Source organism: Scyliorhinus canicula, chromosome 27, assembly GCF_902713615.1.
Source record: "Scyliorhinus canicula chromosome 27, sScyCan1.1, whole genome shotgun sequence".
Taxonomy (NCBI): Eukaryota; Metazoa; Chordata; class Chondrichthyes; order Carcharhiniformes; family Scyliorhinidae; genus Scyliorhinus; species Scyliorhinus canicula.
This window is the reverse complement of record NC_052172.1, coordinates 21050623-21076869: the sequence shown is the minus strand read 5'-3', so window position 1 is coordinate 21076869 and position 26247 is coordinate 21050623. Positions and strand designations below refer to the sequence as shown.

The following is a 26247-nucleotide window of genomic DNA, read 5'->3' as shown; positions in this document are numbered from 1 at the left end:
AGTTGGGGTCTATGCTGGGGGTGGGGGGGGGGGGGGTATTGTGGGGTTTTTATGTGTGTTGGATCTCTTTGTTTAAAATGTGAAAATGATAAATGCCCTCACGGCGCCGAGGTCCCAGGTTCGATCCCGGCTCTGGGTCACTGTCCGTGTGGAGTTTGCACATTCTCCCCGTGTCTGCGTGGGTTTCGCCCCCACAACCCAAAGATGTGCAGGGTAGGTGGACTGGCCACATTAAATTGTCCCTTAATTGGAAAAAATGATTTGGGTACACTAAATATATATCAAAAATAAATTATAAACACCTCAATAAAATATTTTTATTTGAAAACCCAGGTTAGGGGAGGTAGGGTGGGGTAGTGGGCCTAAGTAGGGTGCCGTCTCAGAGGGTTGAAGCAGATCGGATGGGCCGAATGGCCTTATTCTGCACTGTAGCGATTCTATTCTACGATCCTATTGGATAGCTCTCTCAAAGGGCCGGCACAGGAATGATGGGCCAAATGGCTTCCTTCTGTGCTTCACTGTTCTTTGTCATTGCCCAGAATACGAGGAACATGTCCAACCTTCACTCTTTCCTTCCTGCTGCCTGAACTCTTTAATATTCCTTTAATTCAAGCAGCTAACAAAATCCTTCCTTGAAATAATTTCTCTCTCAGCGACTGATGAGGTTTCCTGGCAGGGGAGAAAAGGTCACCGCTCTCGCTAATCACGAATTGGGAGATTCATCAGCACAAAGTTGGCCTCACGGTTTCTCCATTATCATTTTGTTGTGAGCACCACATTTGATTATTTAAGGTGGTTCGGGAAGAGAAATTCGGCCTGGTAATTCGATCAGAAAAATAAGGGAGACACAGATCTGACGTCGACTGAGAGTCTAATTCCTTTTCTTTAAAAGACCAACAGGAGGAATTAGAGAGTGACAAATCGGAGGGACACGGCTGCCTCACATCGGCAGGGACCCGGCTTCGATTCCCACCTCGGGTGACTGTGTGAACTCTGCACGTTCTCCCCGTGTCTGCGTGGGATCCCTCCGGGTGCTCCGGTTTCCTCCCACAGTCCAAAGATGTGCAGGTTCGGTGGATTGGCCATGATCAATCGCCCCTTGGTGTCCAAAGGTTAGGTGAGGGTCACGGGGATAGGGTGGGGGAGTGGGCCTAGGTGGGGTGATGCTTTGGAGGGTTGGTGCAGATTCGATGGGCTGAATGGCCTCCTTCAGCAATGTGGCGATTCTGCGATTCTACGATGTGACACATCTGAGGGTCAGGCTTTAAGTGAGCACAGAATGGTTCTCTCTTGTGTGTTAGACCATAAGACATAGGAGTAGAATTAGGCCACTTGGCCCATCGAGTCTGCTCCACCATTCAATCATGGCTGCTTAGCACACTGGGCTAAATCGCTGGCTTTGAAAGCAGACCAAGGCAGGCCAGCAGCACGGTTCGATTCCCGATCCAGCCTCCCCGAACAGGCGCTGGAATGTGGCGACTAGGGGCTTCTCACAGTAACTTCATTGAAGCCTACTTGTGACAATAAGCGATTTTCATTTTTTCATTTCATTTTTCTCCCATTCTCCTGTCTTCTCCCCAGAACCCCTGATCCCCTTATTAATCAAGAACCTATCTATCTCTGTCTTAAAGACACTCAGTGAATTGGCCTCCACAACCTTCTGCGGCAAAGAGTTCCACAGATTCACCCCCCTCTGGCTGAAGAAATTCCTCCTCATCTCTGTTTTAAAGGATCGTCCCTTTAGTCTGAGGCTGTGCCTCTGCTTCTAGTTATTCCTCCAAGTGGAAACATTCTCTCCATGTCCACTCTATCCAGGCCTCGCAGTATCTTGTAAATTTCAATAAGATCCCTCCTCATCGTTCTAAACTCCAACGAGTACAGACCCAGAGTCCTCAACCGTTCTTCATACGACAAGCTCTTCATTCCAGGGATCATTCTTGTGAACCTCCTCTGGACCCTTTCCAAGGCCAGCACATCCTTTCATTTACGGGGCCCAAAACTGCTCACAATACTCCAAATGGGATCTGACCAGAGATGGTGGACCCTTTCCAAGGCCAGCACCGCCTTGCGATGGCTTGCGCCTGCATACATTATAATGTAAGATGCTCAGAAGGGCAAGGATTAACGTGGGATTGGAGATTGGCACTGGCCACAGCGTGACCCATGTCGTCACATGGTCGGAGAACATTCTAGAAGAACGCTCTGGAAGCAGCTAGGCTGCACGTTGCCAGCAACACCAAGCATGGCTGTACTATGAACTGTAAATAGTTAAAATCTACCAATAAAAGTGGTTATGTTTAAACACACAAACCGCAAGATCTCTTCGATGAATCATCTACCACAACAGCAACACAAAGAACCCAAATCATGACAACACTGACTGTGTCAGCAATGAACCAGGGCTCTGAATCATAGAATTTACAGTGCAGAAGGGGGCCATTCGGCCCATCGCCTGTACACCGGCCCTTCCAAAGAGCACCCTACTGAAGGCGGCGTATCTACTCTATCCCCGTACCCCAGTAACCCCCACTTAACATTTTTTGGACACTAAGGGCAATTGATCATGGCCAATCCACCTAACCCGCACATCTTTGGACTGTGGGAGGAAACCGGAGCACCCGGAGGAAACCCACGCAGACACGGGGAGGACGTGCAGACTCCGCACAGACAGTGACCCAAGCCGGAATCGAACCCGGGTCCCTGGAGTTGTGAATCAACAGTGCTAACCACTGTGCTACAGTGCGGGTTGTATAAGAACTATGGACTAAGGGGTGGAAGGGGACAATCAGTTCCTCGGGCCCTATCCCCCCCATTCAGTAATATCTCAGCCGCTTCACTCAGAGCCCTCGGTTCCCTTCGTGTCCACAAATCTCAGTCTTGAACATGGTCGACGTCCGACTGCAGCACACGCTCTCTGGGCTGGAGAGTCCCAAAGATTCACAACGTTTTGAGTGAGGAAATCTCTCCTCATCTCGATATAAAATGGCCTCCCCCTTTACCCTGACACTGTTGGGTCCGCACTTTGTTTACATTTGATATTTAAGAGTTGCCTGAACTGCAATTGCTCAAAACGGTTTGGCATTCACAATAAAGGGCATTTTTAAATCAAAAGATACGCTTCCGTCTTTGCCTCCAAAGGCCCGTAAAAGGGGCTTATTGGGTCGGTGCGGATAGTCGGTGCTTTCCGTGTTTTACACGCTGAGAGTTGTTAATGCTGACCCAGGCGAGGGGTGGGGCGGCGGGAGGCAATGCAGCAGCTGTGGGCTCAGGCTGGGAATGTGACTCCCTGTGTCAAGGGGGGGGGGGGGGGGGGGGGGGGGTGCGATATTGGGAGGGGAAAGACACGGGGGCTGAGAAAAGCACTTGGGAATGAAGAGGGAAGGGTTGTAGATGTACTGTAACAGATCCAAATGGTCCTGTGGCTGAGCTCATAGAACATAGAACAGTACAGCACAGAACAGGCCCTTCGGCCCTCGATGTTGTGCCGAGCAATGATCACCCTACTCAAACCCACGTATCCACCCTATACCCGTAACCCAACAACCCCCCCTTAACCTTACTTTTATTAGGACACTACGTACAATTTAGCATGGCCAATCCACCTAACCCGCACATCTTTGGACTGTGGGAGGAAACCGGAGCACCCGGAGGAAACCCACGCACACAGGGGGAGGACGTGCAGACTCCGCACAGACAGTGACCCAGCCGGGAATCGAACCTGGGACCCTGGAGCTGTGAAGCATTTATGCTAACCATCATGCTACCCTGCTGCTCGTGTGGTTTCATCCGAACAAACCCAGAGGGAAAAAGCAGCCTGGACCGGTATTCCCGTATCCCAGTTTCACTGCTCTTCCCTCGGATCTCGGGGAATCCCCTGGAACAAGGCGTGCGCCGAGCACACCGTTTGGCTTTGATGCCTTGAAATGTGCAATTCTGGCTGATTGACTCACTGGGGAAAGTTCACAACCTCCTGAAGGAAGTCGGGATGGGCAGTCAACGCTGCCTCACCAGCGACCGCACTGTCAATGCAGCTCAGTAAACAGAGCTGGAGCGTTGGCAGCCAGCCCAGCCAGGTTGTGGGAATATCAGGGACAGACGACCAAAGGGAACAACATCTGAAAGGGGGAAAGAGAGGGGTGGGGGAGAGGTTTAGGGGGTGGGATTCGAAGGCGTGGGGCCCAGTCAGCTGAAGGCACGGCCGCCAGTGGGGGGTGTCCAAGAGGCCGGAATTGTGCTGTCGACGTCTGTGGACGTCCGGGAGGGCCAGGGGGCTGGACATGGTTAGAGAGATCGGGGGGGTGAGGGGTGGGGGGCGCGGGAGGGCCACGGGGCTGGAGAAGGTTAGAGAGATGGGGGGGGGGGTCTTCTGTTGAGAATTTCACCTCATCGCGTTTGCGGGCAGTCTGGTTCACCCACAGGTTACTTTTCGGGGGTAGAAACACATTCCCGTTAAACTGGCGAGAGATGGAATTGGTGGCTCGGGTTTGGAGTTTTTATGCCCACCGGATACAATTAGCACAATTTAACGGGAAAAGTCCGGAGTCTCATTCCGAGCGCGACTTCCTGGGTGTTTCACGATGGCCGAGCCAGCGAGACCGCGGCACGTATTTGACGGCACTTTATAGCCACAATTCGCCCCCCCCCCCCCCCCCCCCCCCCGCGAGTTTCACAGCGGAACTGACTACTGTCCCGTCAGCTGATTTGCCGGAACCGCACCCGGCAGGTCCGGGCGAGCTCCGAGCTCATTGCCAGGCAGCACGTGACCACGGCAGCACCTAGACCTGCTCCACGATTCGGGGGATGACGATCTGGCCAGGCTGCTGGACGTCGTAGAGGCAAGACGGGACACCCTGGCCGCGATTCTCCGAGGCCGCGCCGGGTAAGAGAATCGCCGGTGACGTGGGAAATTCCCGCCACGCCCCTCCGACGCCGGACACGATTCTCTGGCGAACGGAGAATCGGCGCCAGTCGCGCCCGCGCGGTCAATGCGGCGTCGGTCAGGGGCCGTGAAAGAGCCCCCCCCCCCCCCACCCCCCCCCCCCCCCCCACCCCCCCCCCCCCCACCCCCCCCCCCCCCCCCCCTCCCCGCGGCGATTCCACACCGTCGGCCGGCCAAGTTCCTGCCGAGTTCCGCCGGGTCCCGCTGGCGTGGTTCCAATCTGGTACCACCCGGACCCACGGCCGCGGTGGCCGCCCTGGTGGGGGAGGCTGGGGTATCGGGGGGGGGGGCCTCCACGGCGTCCAGGCCTGTGATTGGGGGCTACCGAGCGGCGGGCGCCCGCGATCTGGAGGGGCACCTCGCCCCCTGCCAGGCCCCCCCCCCCCCCCCGGATACAGCAAGCGGCGGTTCACAATGCCCCCGCTCTGTCCGGGTAGAAGTTGTCCCATAACAGGGCGGGAAAAGGCCCAGACGGGCGGCGAGGTTCCGGACATCAGAGCCATCACCCCCGATGAGGAACGCGCCCTGGATAGCGTGACGTTGGCGGACGAGGCAGCGGTCACCGACACCGAGGTTGGCCTGAGCCACAGAGGTGACGATCCACTGCCCCGTTACCCTGGCGACCTGTCGCAAGTCGGTTGTTCGTGTCGGACAAAACAATCCTATCCTCTGACTGACCACATGTCCATTCTCTCGCAGGATCTCCACATGATGTGGCCAGGCCAACCGGAGTCACCCCCTCCCCCACCCAACAGAACACCTCGGAGTCCCTCTCCGAGGAGACTACCATCGACAGGTCACAGCTATCAGCCCCCCCCCCCCCCCCCACCCCTCTCCCCCACCGGTGGGTGACAACTTCTAGAGTGGATAGAGCACAATCTGGTGAGCACTACACAGTTGCTGATTCGGGTGGAGGCAGGAACAGCCGTGAGGCAGCAGTCGGAGATCTGCTCGAACCCAGGACTCATCTCCCCGAATGGCCAATGACGCCTGTACACCTTGGGCTGTCACTGGCGTCCCGCCTCTGGGTTCCTCCTCGGCCTGATGGGCGGCCTCCAGCCTACGTTGACCCTGCTGCCTCCTCCGTTGCCTAGGCTGCCACCAGATCGCAAAGGCAGCCATTGTAGGGTCAACACCTCCATCCGTCTTGATTGCTGTAAGGAATTGGAGAAGGAGAGAAGCCGACAATCAGTTAGGGCTTCTGCCCCAGGACCCTCATATACCACCTCCTCACCCATACGTGTCCCGCCTTCTCGGAGTGCCAGCCAGGGGCTGGTTTAGCACAGGGCCAAATAGCTGGCTTTTAAAGCATACCATGGCAGGCCAGGAGCGCAGGTTCAATTCCCGTACCAGCCTCCCCAAACAGGCGCCGGAATGTGGCGACTAGGGTTTTTTCACAGTAACTTCATTTGAAGCCTACTTGTGACAATAAGCGATTTCCATTTCATCCACCAAGCCAGCTGGAGGGCCCCGCTCTGCACACTCCAAGACCCCAGCCGGGTACATTAGGGAGACCATGATCAGATGCCCTCCCCTGATCCACACACTTATCCTCTGGTTGCGGGGATATCCCCAGTGCTGAAACCCGGCTTTAATGTGTTTGATTGTCGGCTGCTGCCTATGTGGTGCTGATGCCTCCAGTGTTTGGGCCTTACAGTTTGATTGGAATGCCCCCGTCAGAGACATGGCACGTGTACTCACGAGAAACACTCGAGAATATTTTTGTTTATTGAACAGTCAACAGTAAAAAGATTTCAAAATCAACAATGTAACATTCTACATCTCCACCAAGCCAGCTGGAGGGCAAACCACTAAATCACACAAACCACTAAACTAAACCAGGAACGGTCACCATTCCATATTGGCATCAATACAAAGCGATGTCCGCTCGTTTTCACAAAAAAACAAACACGCGGTATCGCCCCTCGCCGGTTCCTCAACAGAAACGGAGGATAAGTCTGAGAATGTGTTCTCATGTCCAGAACTTTGTTGTCGGAATGATCTGTCCATCAATGTGTGACCTGTTCCCCGTATCACAGCCATTCTCCGTCCAGACGCCGCAGCTGTGCAGACCCCTCCTACACGGCCCAATCTCACCCCAAATAAATCCCGGCATCCACACATTCCACCGCCGCTCAAGGTGCAGTTAAACATCCTTGTTTCCAGCGTGTTTAACCCACGGTGAAGCGCCAGTTACACGCAGCACTCACCACACCAGCGACAAAAGCAGCAGCAATCTGCAAAAGCATTTCTTCAACAGTATCATCAGGTGGCCCGTTTGGATCAATGTCGCGCACCAGACCCCGCAGCGTCTTCTTGCTTCAAACTGGATTTTCCTGCTGGACTCATACATCCCCCGCTTTTCCAAGATCCAGGTATCTTTAAAAAACATTGCCCTTCTTTCCGGCTGCAGAAAAGGAAGGAAACAGCAGCCTCCAGGCATCAGCAGCTACCGGCAGGGGCAAGCAGCAAACACATCCTGCAGCCTCCAGGCATCAGCAGCCACCGGCAGGGCCAAGCAGCAACCACATCCTGCAGCCTCCAGGCATCTGCAGCCACCGGCAGGGCCAAGCAGCAACCACATCCTGCAGCCTCCAGGCATCTGCAGCCACCGGCAGGGGCAAGCAGCAAACACATCCTGCCGCCTCCAGGCATCAGCAGCTACCGGCAGGGGCAAGCAGCAAACACATCCTGCAGCCTCCAGGCATCTGCAGCCACCGGCAGGGCCAAGCAGCAAACACATCCTGCAGCTGTGAAGTGCTCTCACAACTAACAAGGCCAAATCCTTATTGGAATAGCTTTCAGCTGTGCAGCCAGAGGCTGCTCACAGTTGAAGGGAGTCAAAGTGACCTTCAGCATATCCTGGATGTCTTTGGTCAGGCAGACAGGCAGCAACTGTACTTGTCCCAGTTATGGGTATGCGAGGTCCTCACCTCCCGAGCCTACAGTCGACCCTGCACCCTGCTCCCCGCCAAGGCCCATACCCCCCCTCCCCCCCCCCCCCCCCCCCCGAGGAGGATGTTTCTGTGTCTGCCTGTGTCTGTGTCTGTCTGTGTTTCCACTTGTGTTTGTGTGTCTGCGTTTCCGCCTGTGTCTGTTTGCGTGTGTGTGTCTGTGTTTCTGCATGTGTCTCCGCATGTTCGCGTGTGTGTCTGGTGTATATGTTTGTGTGTCTGTGTGTGTCTATGTGTGTGTTTGTGTGTGTGTCTATGTGTGTGTTTGGTGTTTGTGCGTGTGTATCTTTGAAATGAAAATGAAAATCGCTTATTGTCACAAGTAGGCTTCAAATGAAGTTACTGTGAAAAGCCCCTAGTCGCCACATTCCGGCGCCTGTTCGGGGAGGCCGGTACGGGAATTGAACCGTGCTGCTGGCCTGCCTTGGTCTGCTTTAAAAGCCAGCGATTTAGCCGTGTGCTAAACCAGTATGTTTGTGTGTGTGTTCGCGTGCATGTGTGCATGTTTGTGTGTCTGTGTGTGTGTCTATGTGTTTGTGTGTCTGTGTGTGTGTCTGTGCGTATGTGTGTGTCTGGCTGTGTGTGTGTTTGTATGTCTGTGTGTGTGAATGTGTGTGTGTGTGTCTAGCTGTGTGTGTGTGTGTGTCTGGCTGTGTGTGTGTGTGTGTGTCTGTATGTGTGTGTGTGTGTGTGTCTGGCTGTGTGTGTGTGTGTTTGTCTGTATGTGTGTGTGTGTGTGTTTGTATGTCTGTGTGTTTGTATGTCTGTGTGTGTGAATGTGTGTGTGTGTCTGGCTGTGTGTGTGTGTGTCTGTATGTGTGTGTGTGTGTGTGTGTGTGTTTGTATGTCTGTGTGTGTGAATGTGCGTGTGTGTCTGTGTGAACGATCCCAAGACAGATGTGGTGACGAAGACCCTGCGGTCAATTTGATTTGTTTTTCCATTACCCGCATGACCTTCCCACGATTGAACCCAGCTGTTTGTCAAACCCATCGACCTGACCTGAGATCGGAATTGGCTTCTGCCACGCGGATAAAACTTCATGTCTGGATTCCTGGCGAAGGAGTTGTGAGAGACTACATCTGCCGACACGGCGACAGTAAGCAGCAAATTGTTCTGAGAACTTATTGAAAATGTCAGGAAATGTGAAAATCCATCTCCTAATAGCTGTCCCAGTGTGTTTATCTGAAGTAATGGAGCTGAAGAAGCCAGTGAGCTGTCTCCTGATTTAATCAGCCTGTCGCACTCTCTATTTTAACAATTCACCATCCGCAGCATGGACTGTCCTCCTGCTGGTCGATAGGTTAGAGCAACTAATCAATCTGCTTATCCAGCAGGAAGAGAACCATTTACCTCCAGAAAGCGAGATTCTTAGAACCAATTTAGCCAATCAGAATCGTGTGTTTTTAAAAATCATTTCCATGGACTTGCAACGTTGGCCATTCCTCGCTGCATGTTCTGAAATGTCCTGCATTCGAGCTTTCTCGTATTGCATTTCTTCGGCACCTTTCACATCCTCAGGACTTCCCAGCCAAGGATGTGCTGTCACTGTGGGGGGGGAAATGGCCGTCAATCCTGGCACAGCAAGATCCCACAGGCCCCAATATAGGAATGTTTATTTTTTTGTTGTGCTGGTTGAGTTGGTTGAGGGGTAAATATTGGGCAGGACAAGCACCGTACAAACGCCTCGTTACGGTGACCCCCAGTTGCCTGGATGTTTTCTTCCCCAGGAAATGTGGCCAGCTTTCCTCCGCGGATCGCTTTGCAATATGGTCGTCACTGGCGCGTGGGGGTACCTGGTGGAAAGTACCTTCACTCCCTGGGGCTGTGCCCATTCCATGGGATGCAGTACCACCAACCTCTTTGGCATGAACATCCACTGGGGGCAAAGACCTCAGGCGCCACAGAGCAGGGTGAAGACTGTTGATAGAATCCATACCAACTGAGGTTGCCACAGCCAAGGTCTTTTCTTTACTGAGAGACTTGTTCAGTCTCACAGCTCCCCCACCCCCCAACTATCCTACAACCCAGTGTCCCAGCCATCCCTATTTGTATTGACTGCTTCAATCCCACAGCTCTCCTCTCACACAACCCCAGTGTCCCAGCCATCCCTATTTATACCCTTTCAATTGAACAAATGATCAGTTTTGTGGAAGGGATAGATGGAGAGGGAACAGTAAAACGCACGGGGCAGCACGGTGGCGCAATGGTTAGCACCGCTGCCTCGTAGCGCCTGGGGCCCGGGTGCGATTCCGGCCTCGGGTGGCTGTCTGTGCGGAGTTTGCACGTTCTCCCCGTGTCTGCACGGGTTTCCTCCGGGTGCTCCGGTCTCCTCCCACAGTCCAAAGAAATGAAATGAAATGAAAATCGCTTATTGTCACGAGTAGGCTTCAATGAAGTTACTGTGAAAAGCCCCTAGTCGCCACATTCCGGCACCTGTTCAGGGGAGGCTGGTGCGGGAATTGAACCGTGCTGCTGGCCTGCCCTGGTCTGTTTTAAAAGCCAGCGATTTAGCTCAGTGTGCTGAACCAGCCCCGTAGCGATGGCTGGGACACTGGGGTTGTGTGAGAGGATTGGTGAGATGGATTGGCCGTGCTAAATTGCCCCTTAGGGCGGGGTTTCAGGAATTGGGTCGGGGATTAGGCCTGGATAGGGTGGTCTTTCGAAGGGAAGGTGCAGACTTAATGGGCCGAATAGCCTCTTTCTACACAGTCGGGATTCTATGATTCACACACTCCGGTAAAGATTTCAGGGAGGTCCGGTGGCCGTGAGATATCTAAGACCTCCCAGCCACCTTGACAGCACCTCAAGAATCTGGAGTCCATTCAGCCCACCCCTGCTGGATATCACACCACATGGATGTCACTGACACGGGCTTTTATGCTTTATTCCCTGGATTTCAGTAAGGACCGGATGCTGGAGCCGTTCCACAACCAGCCATTGGTTTGGGAGATTTGCTGCTGGGATTCTTCAGTGCGTCTCTTCTGTCACCAACCCCAGTGTGTGAGGAGCTGGGGCAGGGTGGAATTGGCAACTTTTCCCCCAGTTCCTGCAATCGCCGTCCCTTCTCGAACCTTCTGCGAGGAGGGGCGGGGTTTAGGCCGACCCTGGTACAGAAGGCCACGAACAAACTGGGTGCCTGTGATAAAACCTGAACTAAAAACAAGCTGCTGGAAATGCTTAGCAGGTCTGGCAGCATCTGGAGAGAAAAGCAGAGTTTAACATTTCAGCTCGATAACCTTTCAGACTCTGGAAGCAGGATGTAGACCATGTACAGCTGCAGGCTCCGTCAACCCAGGGCGCCGCTGCGGCATTCTTTAGAGAAGGGATTTGTTTGAGGTATTTAAAATCACGAGGAGTCTATAATAATAATCTTTATTATTGTCACAAGCAGGCTGACATTAACACTGCAATGAAGTTACAGTGAAAAGCCCCTAGTTGCCACATTCCGGCGCCTGTTCGGGTACACAGAGGGAGAATTCAGAATGTCCAATTCACCTAACAGCACGTCTTTCGGGACTTGTGGGAGGAAACCGGAGCACCCGGAGGAAACCCCCGCAGACACGGGGAGAACGTGCAGACTCCGCCCAGTGACCCAGCAGGGAATCGAACCTGGGACCCTGGAGCTGTGAATCAACAATGCTAACCACTGTGCTACCGTGCCGCCCATGACAGAGCAGATATGGAGGAATTGTTCCCTCTAGTGGGAGGATCGAGATCCAGTGTGTGACATTATAGAAATGTTCAGTGGACAAAGAGTTAATGTCACGTTACAATTAGCCACCAGATGGAGCTAGATGCACACACAGACACTGTCTCCGCACCGGGAATTGAACTTGGGACCCTGGCGCTGTGAAGCAACAGTGCTAACCACGGTGCTACCGTGCCCCCCTTAACACGAATCCTTCTGCATTGTAGGGATTCTCTAGATTCTATGAATTTAACTAGCGCCTTATCCTTTCCCACACAAAAACATGAAATTAAACTCACTTAAATCCATAGCTTATTTCTAATATTGAACAATACATCCATAAATCACAGAAACATAGAATCCCTTCAGTCCACCGACCCTCTGAAAGAGCCCTTTTCTTCTGCCCACTCCCCCGCCCTATCCCTGTAATCCCACCTAACCTTTGTACACAAAGAGGCAATTTAGCACGTCCAATCTGTGGTGATATGCATCACTGTAAATACACAAGGGGTTAATGTAAATACACTGGGACTAAGTAAACACTAGAGGGAGCACCTGAGACATCATGACACACAGACATTCAACCAATAGGCCAGTAAGATAGGACACGACCAATGGGCATTCAAGACACACACAGAGGTGACACTACCACTAGGGGGCGACGCATATAAAAGGACAGGGCACACATGCTCTTTCTTTCCATAGGTGTCACTCAGAGACACAGGGGCAGATCAGGAAGCATCACACCCACCGCATGGCTTAGAGCAGACTGGTTAGTTAGACTGAGTTACTATAGCAAGATCAGCAGGAGAGTCGAACTCAAGTAGGAGAATTGCAAACTTTTCAATAAATGTGTTAAACCTATCTCCAAGTCTGAACCTTCCTTTGTCAGAGCGTACATCAAGGAAGCAGCTTATGCTACACGAAGAAGCAGAACACAAGATAATCCACCTAGCCTGCACATCTTTGGACTGTGGGAGGAAACCGGAGCACCCGGAGGAAACCAACGCACACAGGGGGAGGACGTGCAGACTGCTGACGGTCACCCAAGGCCCGAATCGAACCCGGGTCCTTGGCGCCGTGAGGCAGCAGTGCTAACCACTGCGCCGCCTTGCCGCCCCTGTAAAACGAACCGTGTTCCCTGAAACAAGTGGTTGGGGTCTGGAATGCCGGCCTGGTCATTGTGGTGGAGGAAGGTTCAATCGAGGCCTTCAGGAGGGCGTTGGATGGTTCCTTAGGGGTGTGGGAAGCCGAGGCAGGCGCTAAGTCACTTATTTGGAGAGTCGGTGCAGACACGTTGGGCCGAATGGCCTCCTTCTGCACCGTAAAAATTCAGTGATTCGGCGAGTTTTACCAAAGTGGAGTGTAGCCGAGGGGGCCGTGAGAGTGAGTGGTGAGGCCTTCAAAATTACGAGAGAGGGAATCTTCCGGTTACTTCTGCTGGTGTGTGTGGTCCTCTAGTGGAGATGAAGAGTATTGCCTTCATTTATTTTCTACCTGTGTTGATCAGAGCAGGGGAACAGGAAGAGGCCATTCCATCGTTCAATGAGACCATGGCGCATTGTTAGAATCTGCACCCAAGCTCCATTTCCCTTCATAACCTTGACTAACCAAATTAATCTCAGATTTAAGTTATGAATTGGCCCCCGCCTGCTTTTTGTGGGAGATATTTGGACACTTCCACCATTCTTTGGGAGCAGAAATGTTCCCAGCTGCTCCCTTGCATTTGTCCGTATTAAGCTTATTTACCCCTCGTTATCCAACGAAGAACGTTTCCCTGAACCGATACTCCTAATTCCTTTCAAAATCAGATCCCCCCCCCCCCCCCCCCTTTCGGTAATAGAGTCGTAGAGTCAAAGAGGTTTACAGTAAGATGGAGGCCCTTCGGCCCATCAGGTCCGTTATGCCTATCGAGCACCTTTCTATTCTAATCCCATTTTCCAGCAGTGAGCCTTATACGCTGCAGCGCTTAAATTACTCATCTGAACACTTCTTAATAGATGTGAGGGTTTGCTGCATTTATCAGCCCTTCAGACAGCGAGTTCCAGATTCCCTCCACCCTCTGGGTTAAAGGTGTTTCCTCAAAACCCCTTTAAATTGCACGGCACGGTGGCGCAGTGGTTAGCACTGTCCGTGTGGAGTTTGCACATTCTCCCCGTGTTTGCATGGGTTTCTATCCGCTAGATAGGAAGGTTAACATTCCGTTGGCCTTTTTGATGTTATATTTGGTCCCTGACATCATTTTAGCGATCTGCGCATCGGCGTTGAATCTCCTTAAAGGATGTGAGGCAACCCTCCTCTACCAGCCTCCCAGGCAGTGCCTTCCAGATCGTCGCCACCCTCTGGGTAAAAAGTCCCCCCTGAACCTCCCACCCCTCACCTTGAACTTGTGTCCCCTCGTAACCGACCCTTCAACAAGGAATGCTGTTGACATTCAGAAGTGCACCTGATCTGTGCACATGGATTGCTGAATCTCCTTAGACCCCCCACTGGAAATCCCAGTTAATAATCCTCCTTCAAAACATTCACTGCTTCTTGCTGCCCATCCATCTTCATCCAAACTCAGGTCTTAACTGTTAGTCCGGCTGCTATGGGCTGTGTTGTGTTGCCATAGTACAGATGCACACAGAACATCTAGTTCTTTGACTCATAAGGTAGTTTTATTAACAAGATGAACACGTGGAAAGATAACTAACAAACTATGATACAAACGGTAACAAAATAAATGAATTCAGGAAATTCTCTTGGAGCTACTTCTAGTGAGACTGTCCTCCAGTACGACTTACTACCAACTGCGTAACCTCTCGAGTCACATAGTGCAACTCTATCGCCACCTGCTGGTCGGAGGTGGCACCGAGAACTACATACATTGATGTGCACATGCATATCATCACACAGGTGTGGGATATTGAATAATCACTGAAGTTCATTCACTATGGGCAGCAGGGTAGCATGGTGGTTAGCATAAATGCTTCACAGCTCCAGGGTCCCAGGTTCGATTCCCGGCTGGGTCACTGTCTGTGTGGAGTCGGCACGTCCTCCCCGTGTGTGCGTGGGTTTCCTCCGGGTGCTCCGGTTTCCTCCCACAGTCCAAAGATGTGCGGGTTAGGTGGATTGGCCATGATAAATTGCCCGTAGTGTCCTAAAATGTAAGGTTAAGGGGGGGTTGTTGGGTTCCGGGTATAGGGTGGATATGTGGATTTGAGTAGGGTGATCGTGGCTCGGCACAACATCGAGGGCCGAAGGGCCTGTTCTGTGCTGTACTGTTCTATGTACAATCAGAATATAACTCTCGTGACATCAGCTCCTGAGTGTACATTTAATATTTCAATTTATTTTAAATATTTAATTTAGTATTTTAATTTGTCCAGTACTGTATGAACAGAAATCCCCCCCCCCCCCCCCCCCCCCCATTTGGACCTTGGGACACTGAGGATCTTCGGTCGTTGGGATTGGCTTTTCCCGCTGGAAGCACACCCTGCCTGTGGGTTTTCCGATGGCACGGGTTGGTTACAATGGGAACTCCCATTGACAGGCAGTGGGAAGACAGAATCCCACCATCAGTGAACGGCGCCGTGAAACACGAGACTGGGGGGGACTGGAGAAGACTGCCTATTTCCACCTCTACCACCTCACTGCCTCTTTCTCAGCTCATCTGTCGCTGAAACCCTCATTCATAATAATAATAATCTTTATTATTGTCACAAGTAGGCTTACATTAACACTGCAATGAAATTACTGTGAAAAGCCCCTAGTCGCCACATTCCGGCACCTGTTCGGGTACACAGAGGGAGAATTCAGAATGCCCAATTCACCTAACAAGCACGTCTTTCGGGAGTAGTGGGAGGAAACCGGAGCACCCGGAGGAAACCCACGCAGACACGGGGAGAACGTGCAGACACCGCACAGACAGTGACCCAAGCCGGGAATCGAACCTGGGACCCTGACGCTGTGAAGCAACAGTGCTAACCCTGGTTACCTCCGGACGTGACAATTTAACCCTGGTTACCTCCGGACGTGACAATTTCACTGCTCTCCTGGCTGGGCCCCCACATTCTACCCTCTGTAAACTCTGCTGCCTCTGTCTTAACTCACACTAAGTCCCAGTAACCAAATATACCAATTGTGGGGTATCTTCAAAAGTTCCATCCTGCACCCCCCTCCCACCAGATGGAACTTTTGAAGATATCCCACAATTCAGAAGTCAGAGAATCCCTACAGTGCAGAAGGAGGCCATTCAGCCCATCGTGCAGTGATTCCTTGGCAGATATACACATTGGCACTGGGTTATTTGGAAGGTACCATTGAATATGTTTTCCAGCACCCTTTCGGGGAGATGGCACCCCTAACTGGTGGACGTTTAAAAACTAGTTTAATGTATTTCTTTAATTAAAGCTGTAATGAACTCTGGCGGTCTGTCTCTTTAAGAGGCCGCCCAGCCACGTGACGGGAGGGCGGGGCGGGGCGGACACTGTCACGTGGGCCCGGCCCGGGCGAGTGTGCGTCACCACGCCGGGAGCCCGGGTTCTGTTGACGTCCTCGCGCCGGGAACACAGCTTTTGCCTACCTCATTGCGGCGGGAGCACGGATCGTGCTGACGTCACGGGCAGAGTGCGCGGATTGGAAGCCGGGCAGCGGGCGGCCATGGTGGAGAAGGAAGAAGCGGTGATCAGCGAGGAGGAGGCGGCCCAGTATGACCGGCAGATCCGCCTGTGGGGGCTCGAGGCCCAGAAACGGTAACTCCGGAGCTCGCGGCAGGCGGTTCAAAGCGGCGGCGCCCCAGTCTGAGCCGCCCCTCGGCGGTGGCGTGAGGATGGCCCGAATTAAAGGGACAGGCACAGGGGCCTATTATTAATTTGCCGATTAATAATATATATGAAATTAAAGGGGCAGGCACTGGGGTCTTATTAATTTGCCAATTTGTCAGTTAGCACGGTGACGGAGTGGTTAGCACTGCTGCCTCACGGCGCCGAGGTCCCAGGTTCGATCCTGGCCCTGGGTCACTGTCCATGTGGAGTTTGCACATTCTCCCCGTGTCGGCGTGGGTTTCGCCCCCACAACCCAAAGATGTGCAGGGTGGGTGGATTGGCCGCGCTAAATTGCCCCTTAATTGGAAAAAATGAATTGGGTACTCTAAATTTATATTAAAAAAAAATTTTAATTGCCGATTTGTATGTAGAAAATTAAAGGGACAGGCACAGGGCCCTATTAGAACATAGTTTAGTACAGAACAGGCCCTTCGGCCCTCAGTGTTGTGCCGAACAATGGTCACCCTACTCAAACCCACGTATCCACCCCCCCTAACCCTACATTTTAGGACACTACGGGCAATTTAGCATGGCCAATCCACCTAACCCGCACATCTTTGGACTGTGGGAGGAAACCGGAGCGCCCGGAGGAAACCCACGGGGAGGACGTGCAGACTCCGCACAGACAGTGACCCAGCCGGGAATCGAACCTGGGACCCTGGAGCGGTGAAGCATTTATGCTAACCACCATGCTACCGTGTTGCCCGTATTATTATTAATTTGCAGGTTGATCTGCATGGAACGCTGCAGTGCAGAAGAAGGCAATTCGGCCAGTTGAGTCTGCAGCGACCCTCTGAAAGAGCTCCCCACCGAGGCCCAGTTCCCCCACCCTGCCCTGTAACCCCACCTTGCCGGCTCACGTTTGGGCACGAAGGGGCATTTTAAAAATAAATTTAGAGTACCCAGTTCATTTTTTCCAATTAAGGGGCAATTTAGCATGGCCAATCCACCTACCCTGCACATCTTTGGGTTGTGGGGGCGAAACCCACGCAGACACGGGGAGAATGTGCAAACTCCACACGGACAGTGACCCAGAGCCGGGATCGAACCTGGGACCTCGGTGCCGTGAGGCAGCAGTGCTAACCCACTGCACCACCGTGCCGCCCTGCTAAGGGGCAATTTAACATGGCAAATCCATCTCAGCACTCCATCTTTGAATTAGGCATTTATTATTGATTTGCCAACAAATATTTTTCAAAATTAAAGGGGCAGGCACAGGGACATATTATTGACTTGCCATTTTATATGTTGTTATAAGAACTAGGAGCAGAAATGAAATGAAAATGAAAATCGCTTATTGTCATGAGTAGGCTTCAATTAAGTTACTGTGAAAAGCCCCTAGTCGCCTGTTCAGGGAGGCTGGTACGGGAATTGAACCGCGCTGCTGGCCTGCCTTGGTCTCCTTTAAAAGCCAGTGATTTAGCCCAGTGTGCTAACCTTCGAACCTGCTCAACCATTCAATGAGATCATGGCTGATCACTGGGAGAACATGCAGACTCCACACAGACAGTCACCCAAGGATGGAATTGAACCCGCGACCCTGGCATCCTTTGTTTCACAACTTATTTTCTGTATTCTGACTATGAGAAGTTAGGTTTACTGACTGTGGAATCCATAAATTACATTCACACTTTTGGGATTTAAACATTTAAGTTAAAACAAAACTTAAGCACATAAGATTACATTTACACAGTGAAAAGTAATCTTACAAACCTTCCCTCAAAAAGACTTCCGACTTGAGGAGCCAGCCTCCACATTGCTGGATGACAAGGGGACTGGGGAAGGGGGTAGTGTCAGCGGTGTATGGAGCTATTTTGGAAGAGGATAAGGCACCACTGAAAGGGATCAAAGCAAAGTGGGAGGAAGAGTTGGGAGAGGTGATAGAGGAGGGGTTCTGGTCTGAGGTGCTCCGGAGAGTGAATGCCTCCACCTCATGTGCGAGGTTAGGGCTGATACAGCTGAAGGTGGTATACAGAGCGCACCTCACGAGGGCGAGGATGAGCCGGCTCTTTGAAGGTGTAGAGGGTGTATGTGAGCGTTGGCGGGGGGGGCGCGCGCTAATCACGTTCACATGTTTTGGTCCTGTCCAAAGCTAGAGGAGTAAAGGAAGGAGGTTTGTAGGGTAATTTCCAAAGTGGTGCATGTGAAACTGGACCCGGGTCCCCGGGAGGCCGCACTTGGGGTGTAGGACCAGCCAGGGTTGGAAACGGGTGCGGAGACCGATATCGTAGCCTTCGCCTCGTTGATCGCCACCCTGCGCCCTGGCGTGGTGCGGGGGGACCTGTTGGAATACTTGACCCTTGAGAAGGTTAAGTTCGAACTGAGGGGAAGCTCGGAGGGGTTCTACAAGTCATGGGCATTATTTATTACGCACTTTCCAGAACTGGATGACATTGAACATTAGTTGGGGGGGAGGGGGACTGTGTATATTAAGGATGACTATGGGTAATCCTGGATTCCTTTTTGGTCATTTGTTTGTGTAAACTTGCGGGCTGATGTTTGTGGGTTGGTGGGAGCATGGGATCGTTGTTATTGATATGGGGATTGACATATCTGTTGCTGATTGTTGCTTATTGTTGGTGGGTGTAAATTTGGGAGAAAATGTGAAAAAGGAGAACAAAAGTATTTTTTAAAAAAGACTTCCGACTTGGCACACTTGGAAGTTAATATCTTTTAGGCACAAACCCCAATAGATGTTTAACTATAAAAAATACTCCCAAGTAAAATCTCCTGACACTTTAGTGAGGAATAACATATCTCTCATTCCTCGTTTCTACTCTGCTGTGGAACTTCAAAGTTTCAGACACCAGACTGCTTTTTGAAAAACCAATGCTTGGCTTGGCAGGAAGGCTGTTCCAGCTCCTTTTCCAACACCCAATAACAGCCCACGAGGTCTCATGTGGCTGCTTCAAACACAGCCCTCAAAAGCGCTCCTTAAGTATTCCTTTGCCTTTCATTTTTGATTCCATATTCCTTTGCCTCTCTTTGAAACTTTACCCAAATCTTCCATGTTCTTCCTAATGCCCCCCCCCCCAATTTCAGGTCAGATACAATTTGATAACATTGCCTTATTTATTTTTGACTTTTTCCAAGTTGTAAAAATCTTCATTCTTCCCGTTGAAATTTAACTGAAAAATAGCAAGTCCTTACTCATCTCCTAATGCAAATTTCTACCCACTTATTTACTTATAGAAAATTCACTTAACCATCCTTACTTCAAAGGCATTTCCTTAACCCTACATTCCTTTGGTGTACAAGACCTTAGAGACAATCAGTCTCCAGATGTATTAAATTATGTTTGCACACAGACACACTGACCTGCTTCATAGAATAATACAAACCTCAAAATATTAAATTATACCTTGCATGGACACAGTTTTGAAAATTAAAGGGGCTGGCACAGGGAGATTATAATTGTCCTGGTCATTTTTGCGTTTTTGGGGTATTGCTGTGCAAAAGGTGGCAGTATCCATTCTCCACTTCAAAGGTACTTCATGACATTGACATAGACATAGAATTTACACTGCAGAAGGACCCATCAAGTCTGCACCGACCCTTGGAAAGAGCGCCCTACTTATGCCCACATCTCCACCATATTCCAGTAACCCCACCTAACCTTTTTGGACACTAAGGGCAATTTATCGCGGCCAATCCACCTAACCTGCACATCTTTGAACTGTGGAAGGAAACCGGAGCACCCGGAGGAAACCCACACAGCCACGGGGAGAACGTGTAGTCTCCGCACAGACAGTGACCCAAGCCGGGAATCGAACCTGGGACACTGGAGCTGTGAAGCAACAATGCTAACCACTGCGCCACCACGTTGCCCTAAATGTATCCTAGCAACTGTTCTCTCTCTCTCCTCTCACGCGCACACACACACACACACTCACTCACTCGCACACAAAGGTAAAATCACTATAGTCCCAGATGACCATAGGCTGCTTTCCCCTTTGAGGAGGAGAGCTGGCTGGTGGTGATTTAACCTGAGGATCACCATACCTCGGGCGAGGGGCAAGGTTGAGAAGGCGGAGCCTTCATGAATAACCTCAGCCGGTGCGGGAATCGACCCCAGGCCTTGCTCTGCATCACGAACCAGCTGTCTAGCCAACTGAGCTAAACCAGCCTTGCATATCAACCGTTTTAGGATGTTCCCGGGATGCAATAGAAATGTAAGACTTCCGTCGTGTTAATGATCAGACGCCTCTATACACACAACATGTCACATTTCTTCATTATGAATGCCTCAGGTGTATATCTGTAATCTATAATCTTGCCACCCTACTTCAAAATGTTGGTGTGTATTTCTCAGGGAGAAGATTGTTGCACATTACACACCTCTCCCCCTTTCAGTTGGGTGTTGGCATTTCACCCTCCACCTCAGCAGAGTGCGGTCGCTCCCCCCACCCACCCACCCACCCACCACCTTGATGAGGAGACCTGACTCCATGGATAGTTGCTGTTGCTATGGGAGATGCTTTCTCTTTGTGCTTTTGCCGCCGTGTTTTTATCAGCAGTGAATGAAGTGTTGATGTTTTCCAGGTTGCGTGGATCTCGGGTGCTGCTGGTGGGGTTGAAGGGACTCGGAGCTGAAGTGGCTAAAAATCTTATTCTGGCCGGTGTCAAAGCGCTGACTCTCCTGGACCATCAGCAGGTATCACACTGACCATCTGGGGAGGGGAATGTTTGGTCGGTACTCTTTTGCCTTTCATGTCTGGCAGCAGGCACTGATTTTAAAACGTTTCACTTTGTGACTGCATCCATTGGTTTTGCTAAATTCCCAAATTAAATCCCTGAACAGGGTTTGACAACTGTGTTCTACCTCCCCCGGGCTAACACTCTGTGGAAATTTGCAGCAATGTTGAGCCTTTTCCAACAATTTAGAACCATAGTGTTCCAACGGTGCAGAAGGAGGCCCATTGAGCCTGCACCAATCCTCTGATAGTGGGCCCTACCTCGGCCCACGCCCCTATCCTAACCCGTAAACTAACTGGCACATCTTTTTGACACCAAGGGGCAATTTATCATGGTCAGCCCACCTAACCTGCACACCTTTGGACTGTGGGAGGAAACCGGAGCACCCGGAGGAAACCCACGCAGGCACAGGGGGAACGTGCAAACTCCACACAGTCACGTAAGGCCGGACTTGAACCCCTGGAGCTGTGATGCAGCAGTGCTAACCACTGTGCCGCCCAATTTGGTTGAGCATGTATTATATGTAGCTGGTTTTGACTTACCTTTGTGAGTAATAGTTCCAACAACATTTGTATGGTGCCTTTAACATTGCAGAGTGTCCCATTGTTTAAAACTAAATGAAACATCCATCCTTTTTTTAAAAAAAAATAGAAAATGTTAGTAGAATGTCAGCCTTCATATACCTAAAAGTTTGAAGGAATCTTTGCTGCAGATCAAATGGTAATTGGTGCCAGATCAGTTGTTAATTTTAAACCTGGCCAGGGGGTTCGATGGAGGCTCCACTGGGTGGCAACCATCGGTTCATCCCGGGGAACACGGATGGGGGATTCAGGGGGTGGCAAAGGGCGGGCATCAGCAAATTGAGGGACCTGTTTATTGGCGGGAGGTTTGCGGGCCTGGGGGAACTGGAAGATAAATTTGGCCTTCCCCAGAGGAACATGTTCAGATACCTGCAGGTAAAGGCGTTTGCTAGGCGACAGGTAGAGGGATTCCCTTTGCTGCCCTCGCAGGGGGCGATGGACAGAGTGCTTTTGGGGGTGTTGGTAGGAGAGGGGAAGGTGTCTGACATCTATAAGGTAATGCAGGAGGTGGAGGAGTCGTCAGTGGAGGAGCTGAAGGCTAAATGGGAGGAGGAACTCGGGGAGCAGATACAGGACGGGACTTGGGCGGATGCCTTGGAGAGAGTCAACTCTTCCTCCTCATGTGCGAGGCTTAGTCTCATCCAATTTAAGGTGCTGCACCGGGCCCACATGTCCGGGACTAGGATGAGTAGGTTCTTCGGGGGTGAGGACAGGTGCACCAGATGTTCGGGGAGTCCTGCGAACCACGCCCATATGTTCTGGGCATGCCCAGCACTGGAAGAATTCTGGAAGGAGGTGGCGGGGACGGTGTCCAGGGTGGTTGGATCCAGGGTCAAACCAGGGTGGGGACTCGCGATTTTTGGAGTTGCGGTAGAGCCGGGAGTGCAGGAGGCGAAAGAGGCCGGTGTCCTGGCCTTTGCGTCCCTAGTAGCCCGTCGAAGGATTCTGTTACAATGGAAGGATGCAAGGCCCCCAAGTGTGGAGACCTGGATCAGTGACATGGCGGGATTTATAAAATTGGAAAAGGTCAAATTTGCCCTGAGAGGATCAATACAAGGGTTCTATAAACGATGGCAGCCTTTTTTGGACTTCCTGGCTCAGAGATAGGTAACTGGGTCAATAGCAGCAGCAACCCCGGGGGGGGGGGGGGTGCATTATTGTAGTGTTTATTCTGTAACTTTATAGTGTGTTAATATGCGTTGTTGTTAAAATGGTGGGTTGTTCATGGGGATGGGGCGAATGTATATGATTGTTAATATTATTGTTATTTTCGGTATTTTACTAAGGTGCGTCAATGTTGTATAAAATCAAAATTTCTCAATAAAAATTATTTAAAAAAAAAAAAAATTTTAAACCTGGCATTGATGGTTATTTTATTTTTGACCCAATGTTTCCAGCGTTTGGGGCAAGGTAGGTAAATGGAGTTAGGCTGCAGAACAGACGCAATCTTGTTGCGTCTGAGGGGGTTAAATGACCTACCCCTGTTTCTGAATAAAAGCAGAAAATGCTACCAACATTCAGCAGGCTGGGCATCATCTGTGGAGACCTTTCACCTTGATGACCTTTCACCTTGATGACCTTTCATCTGCTGGAGACCATTGACTTGAAACGTTAAAGCTGTTTCTCTGCCCCGCAGATGATGCCACACCTGATTCTTCCCGGCGTTTTCTGTTCCCATTTCACATTTTCACCATCCGATTTGCACTCCTGTTCCCTGAGTAAACTGCAGATTTCCCAGCAGCTTTATTCATGCTCTGAAAGCCGGCGATAGTCTCCCGTTACATTCCAGGTGTCCCCTACGGACAAAGCATCGAGGGTAAAAATCCACACGAGTTAATGAATTCCTGCAGGTCTGACTCTTAAATTCTCTTGTTTCTTCCCCGCCCCCGTTAACCCCGGACACCATGTCAGGCCACGTCGGAGGATGCCCGATCTCAGTTCCTCATCCCCACCAGCTCTTTGGGAAGAAATCGGGCTGAGGCTTCTGTGGAGCGGGCGCAGAACCTGAATCCAATGGTGGAAGTGAAGGTTGACACGGAGAACATCAAAGATAAGACGCAGGAGTTCCTCGCCCAGTACGATGCTGTGAGTATCCTGTTGCCCATAAATTGCCAGACACTTCGCCCACTTTATTATTCAAATGTTTTAACCAGGTCCCCTTATTTGCGAGATGAACAAAGGGCAGACACGGGTTTACGATTCAATCCAAATTTATCTCCAAACACAATAAGACAGTTATCCTTAGGGGCTGGTTTAGCTCACTGAGCTAAATCGCTGGCTTTTAAAGCAGGCCAGCAGCACGGTTCGATTCCCGTACCAGCCTCCCCGGACAGGCGCCGGAATGTGGTGACTAGGGGCTTTTCACAGTAACTTCATTGAAGCCTACTCGTGACAATAAGCGATTTTCATTTTTTCCTCCCAAATTATCCCAACTATAATATGCCTAAGGCTCCAATGCTACCCGTGCTGATGATCTGGATAGAGCGAAGGTGGGTCTCGCACGCCTCTTCTGTCCGTTCTCTGGTCCGCTGTCGGGTCTTCTCCGCTGCCTCTGTGTTGAGTCTTTGCTGGGGAGGGTCCCTGGTTCTTATTCCCCCACCTCGTGCCCTTCCAGAAGTTTCTCTGGCCCTCAGCCAATTAGGTCGCTGGGCAGGGTTCGCAACACCCAATGGAGTTGCCGATTGCAGCTCTGCAGGACACCAGGAGCTGACTCCCAGGGGTCCACCCTGGGGTGCATTGTCCGCACCCCTACCCTTGTCCCATATTAGATAACGGTGGGAAATCTGGGTTCCAGAAAGTCTGGCTTCAACTGGGCAATCCGCAACAATCGATCCGCAACAATCGATCCGCAACAATCGATCCATTTGAACGGGGCCGATTATCTTCCGATCTGCTGTTTACAGTTCAGACCCAGACTTGCCTGGCTGTCTGAGGATGTGGGACTAACTAATTCGCTCCATCAGCGAGATAACAACCTGTGCTGGGGCGAACTAGGCCAGGGAATCTTGAGGCCAGTTGTCGAGCTTGACCAGCGCTCTCCATGACGTCAACATGGACTAAGGGTGAAAGATTAGGTTCTTCCTGATCCCTCTCCATTGTTAATCAGCTCAGCTGTCAGGTGTGCACAGAATAAAAGAATGAATTGGATTGGACCGTATGGAGAACAGTGCGTCTTCAGGGTTTGGTTACTTTTTGTGTCTTTCTTTTGTGAAGCATGCGGAACCGACGTGGTGCTCGGAATTAAAAATGCTGAATGATTACATTTCTCTCTGACTGCTATTTGTTTTGATTCATTCACGGGATGTGGGTGTCGTTGGGCCAGCATTTATTGCCCATCAATAATTGGCGTTGAACCGAGTGTCTCGCTCGGGGCCATTTCAGAGGGGCAGTCCAGAGTCAACAAGACTGCTGTGGGGCCTGGAGTCACATGTAGACCAGACCGGGTGAGGACGGCAGATTTCCTTCCCTAAAGGACATTAGTGAACCAGATAGATTTTTACGAGCATCGACAATGGTTTCATGGTCACCGTTCGAGTTTTTAATTCCGGGTTTTTTTATTGCGGCATCCCCGGAGCAGTGGTATCATCCAGTGATATAGGATGATGAGTCAGTGGGAACACCTGGAGGCCATTCACCCCCTCAAACCTATCCAGCCATCTAACCATCATGGAGTTCATTCCCTACAAACCTGATGGTGATTTGATCAGAATTTAATTGATAAGGGAGGATGTAGAAAAATGATTCCCGTAGCTGGGGAATCTAGCACTAGGAGAAATAGCTTGAAAATTTGGAAACACTTCTACGCACAAATTGTGTGAAGAACTCTTTCACAAATGGCTGTATTTCTCTCTCGCGCGCGCCTGTTCTCCTTTTACGACACCTGTTGAAACCTACCTCTCTTACCGAGCCCTTGCTCGCTGTCCTAATATCTCCCTGCATGACTCACTGTCAAATTTATTTTCATGATCGCTCCTTGGGAGGTAAGCTTCAAATGTCAGTTATATATGTAAAGAGCGGACAGTGAGAATAAGGCTTTGTTGGGCCCAGGTGAGATGACTTGCTTTGATAGCATTTACTCTTGCTCCCGCTGCTGAGGGAAGTGATCTTCGATGGGGTCAGGCAGATTTAAAAACGCCTTTCGTTGCAAAAACTTTCATTGAGAATCTCTTCAAATTCTAGGAAACCCAGCTGTTTGTCCCCTCCAAACCCGTGGCTCAGTTATTTGAGGTTGAGGGTAAGGCGAGAGGTTGGATTTGACTAGATGCAAATCTCAATCGCGGACCATCTCAATCGCGGAGCATCATAGTTAAGCGCAAGGTAGCGCACTCAGTCTGTCTCGTGCCAGCGTCAAAAGCTTTGCATGTTACAGGCCAGATGGAATTCTGCAGCTTTCGAGGTACCGGATTGCTTGGGTCCACCTCTAGAGGGTGCAATTGCACCCTTGATGCTGCCTCGGTGTTAAATAGCAGAGCTCCTGTACTGTATGTGAGTTGCCCATTACCATGCCGCTCCTTTAGATTGTGCTTATTACCTAGTGCAGATTGTAAACACTTCTACTGGAATGCAATTCATGTGTCTCTG

General features: G+C 51.0%; 1 protein-coding gene across 1 annotated transcript in view; it reads left to right on the top strand.

Moving 5' to 3' along the window:
- Positions 1-16136: 16136 nt before the first annotated feature.
- The window catches only part of sae1 (SUMO1 activating enzyme subunit 1), a 105628-nt gene continuing 95517 nt past the window's right edge, over positions 16137-26247 (top strand). The window contains exons 1-3 of the mRNA XM_038785865.1: positions 16137-16318; positions 20933-21044; positions 23578-23751. Coding sequence (XP_038641793.1) covers positions 16227-16318; positions 20933-21044; positions 23578-23751 — 378 coding nt within the window. The 5' untranslated portion in view covers positions 16137-16226. The remainder of the gene's footprint in view (positions 16319-20932; positions 21045-23577; positions 23752-26247) is intronic.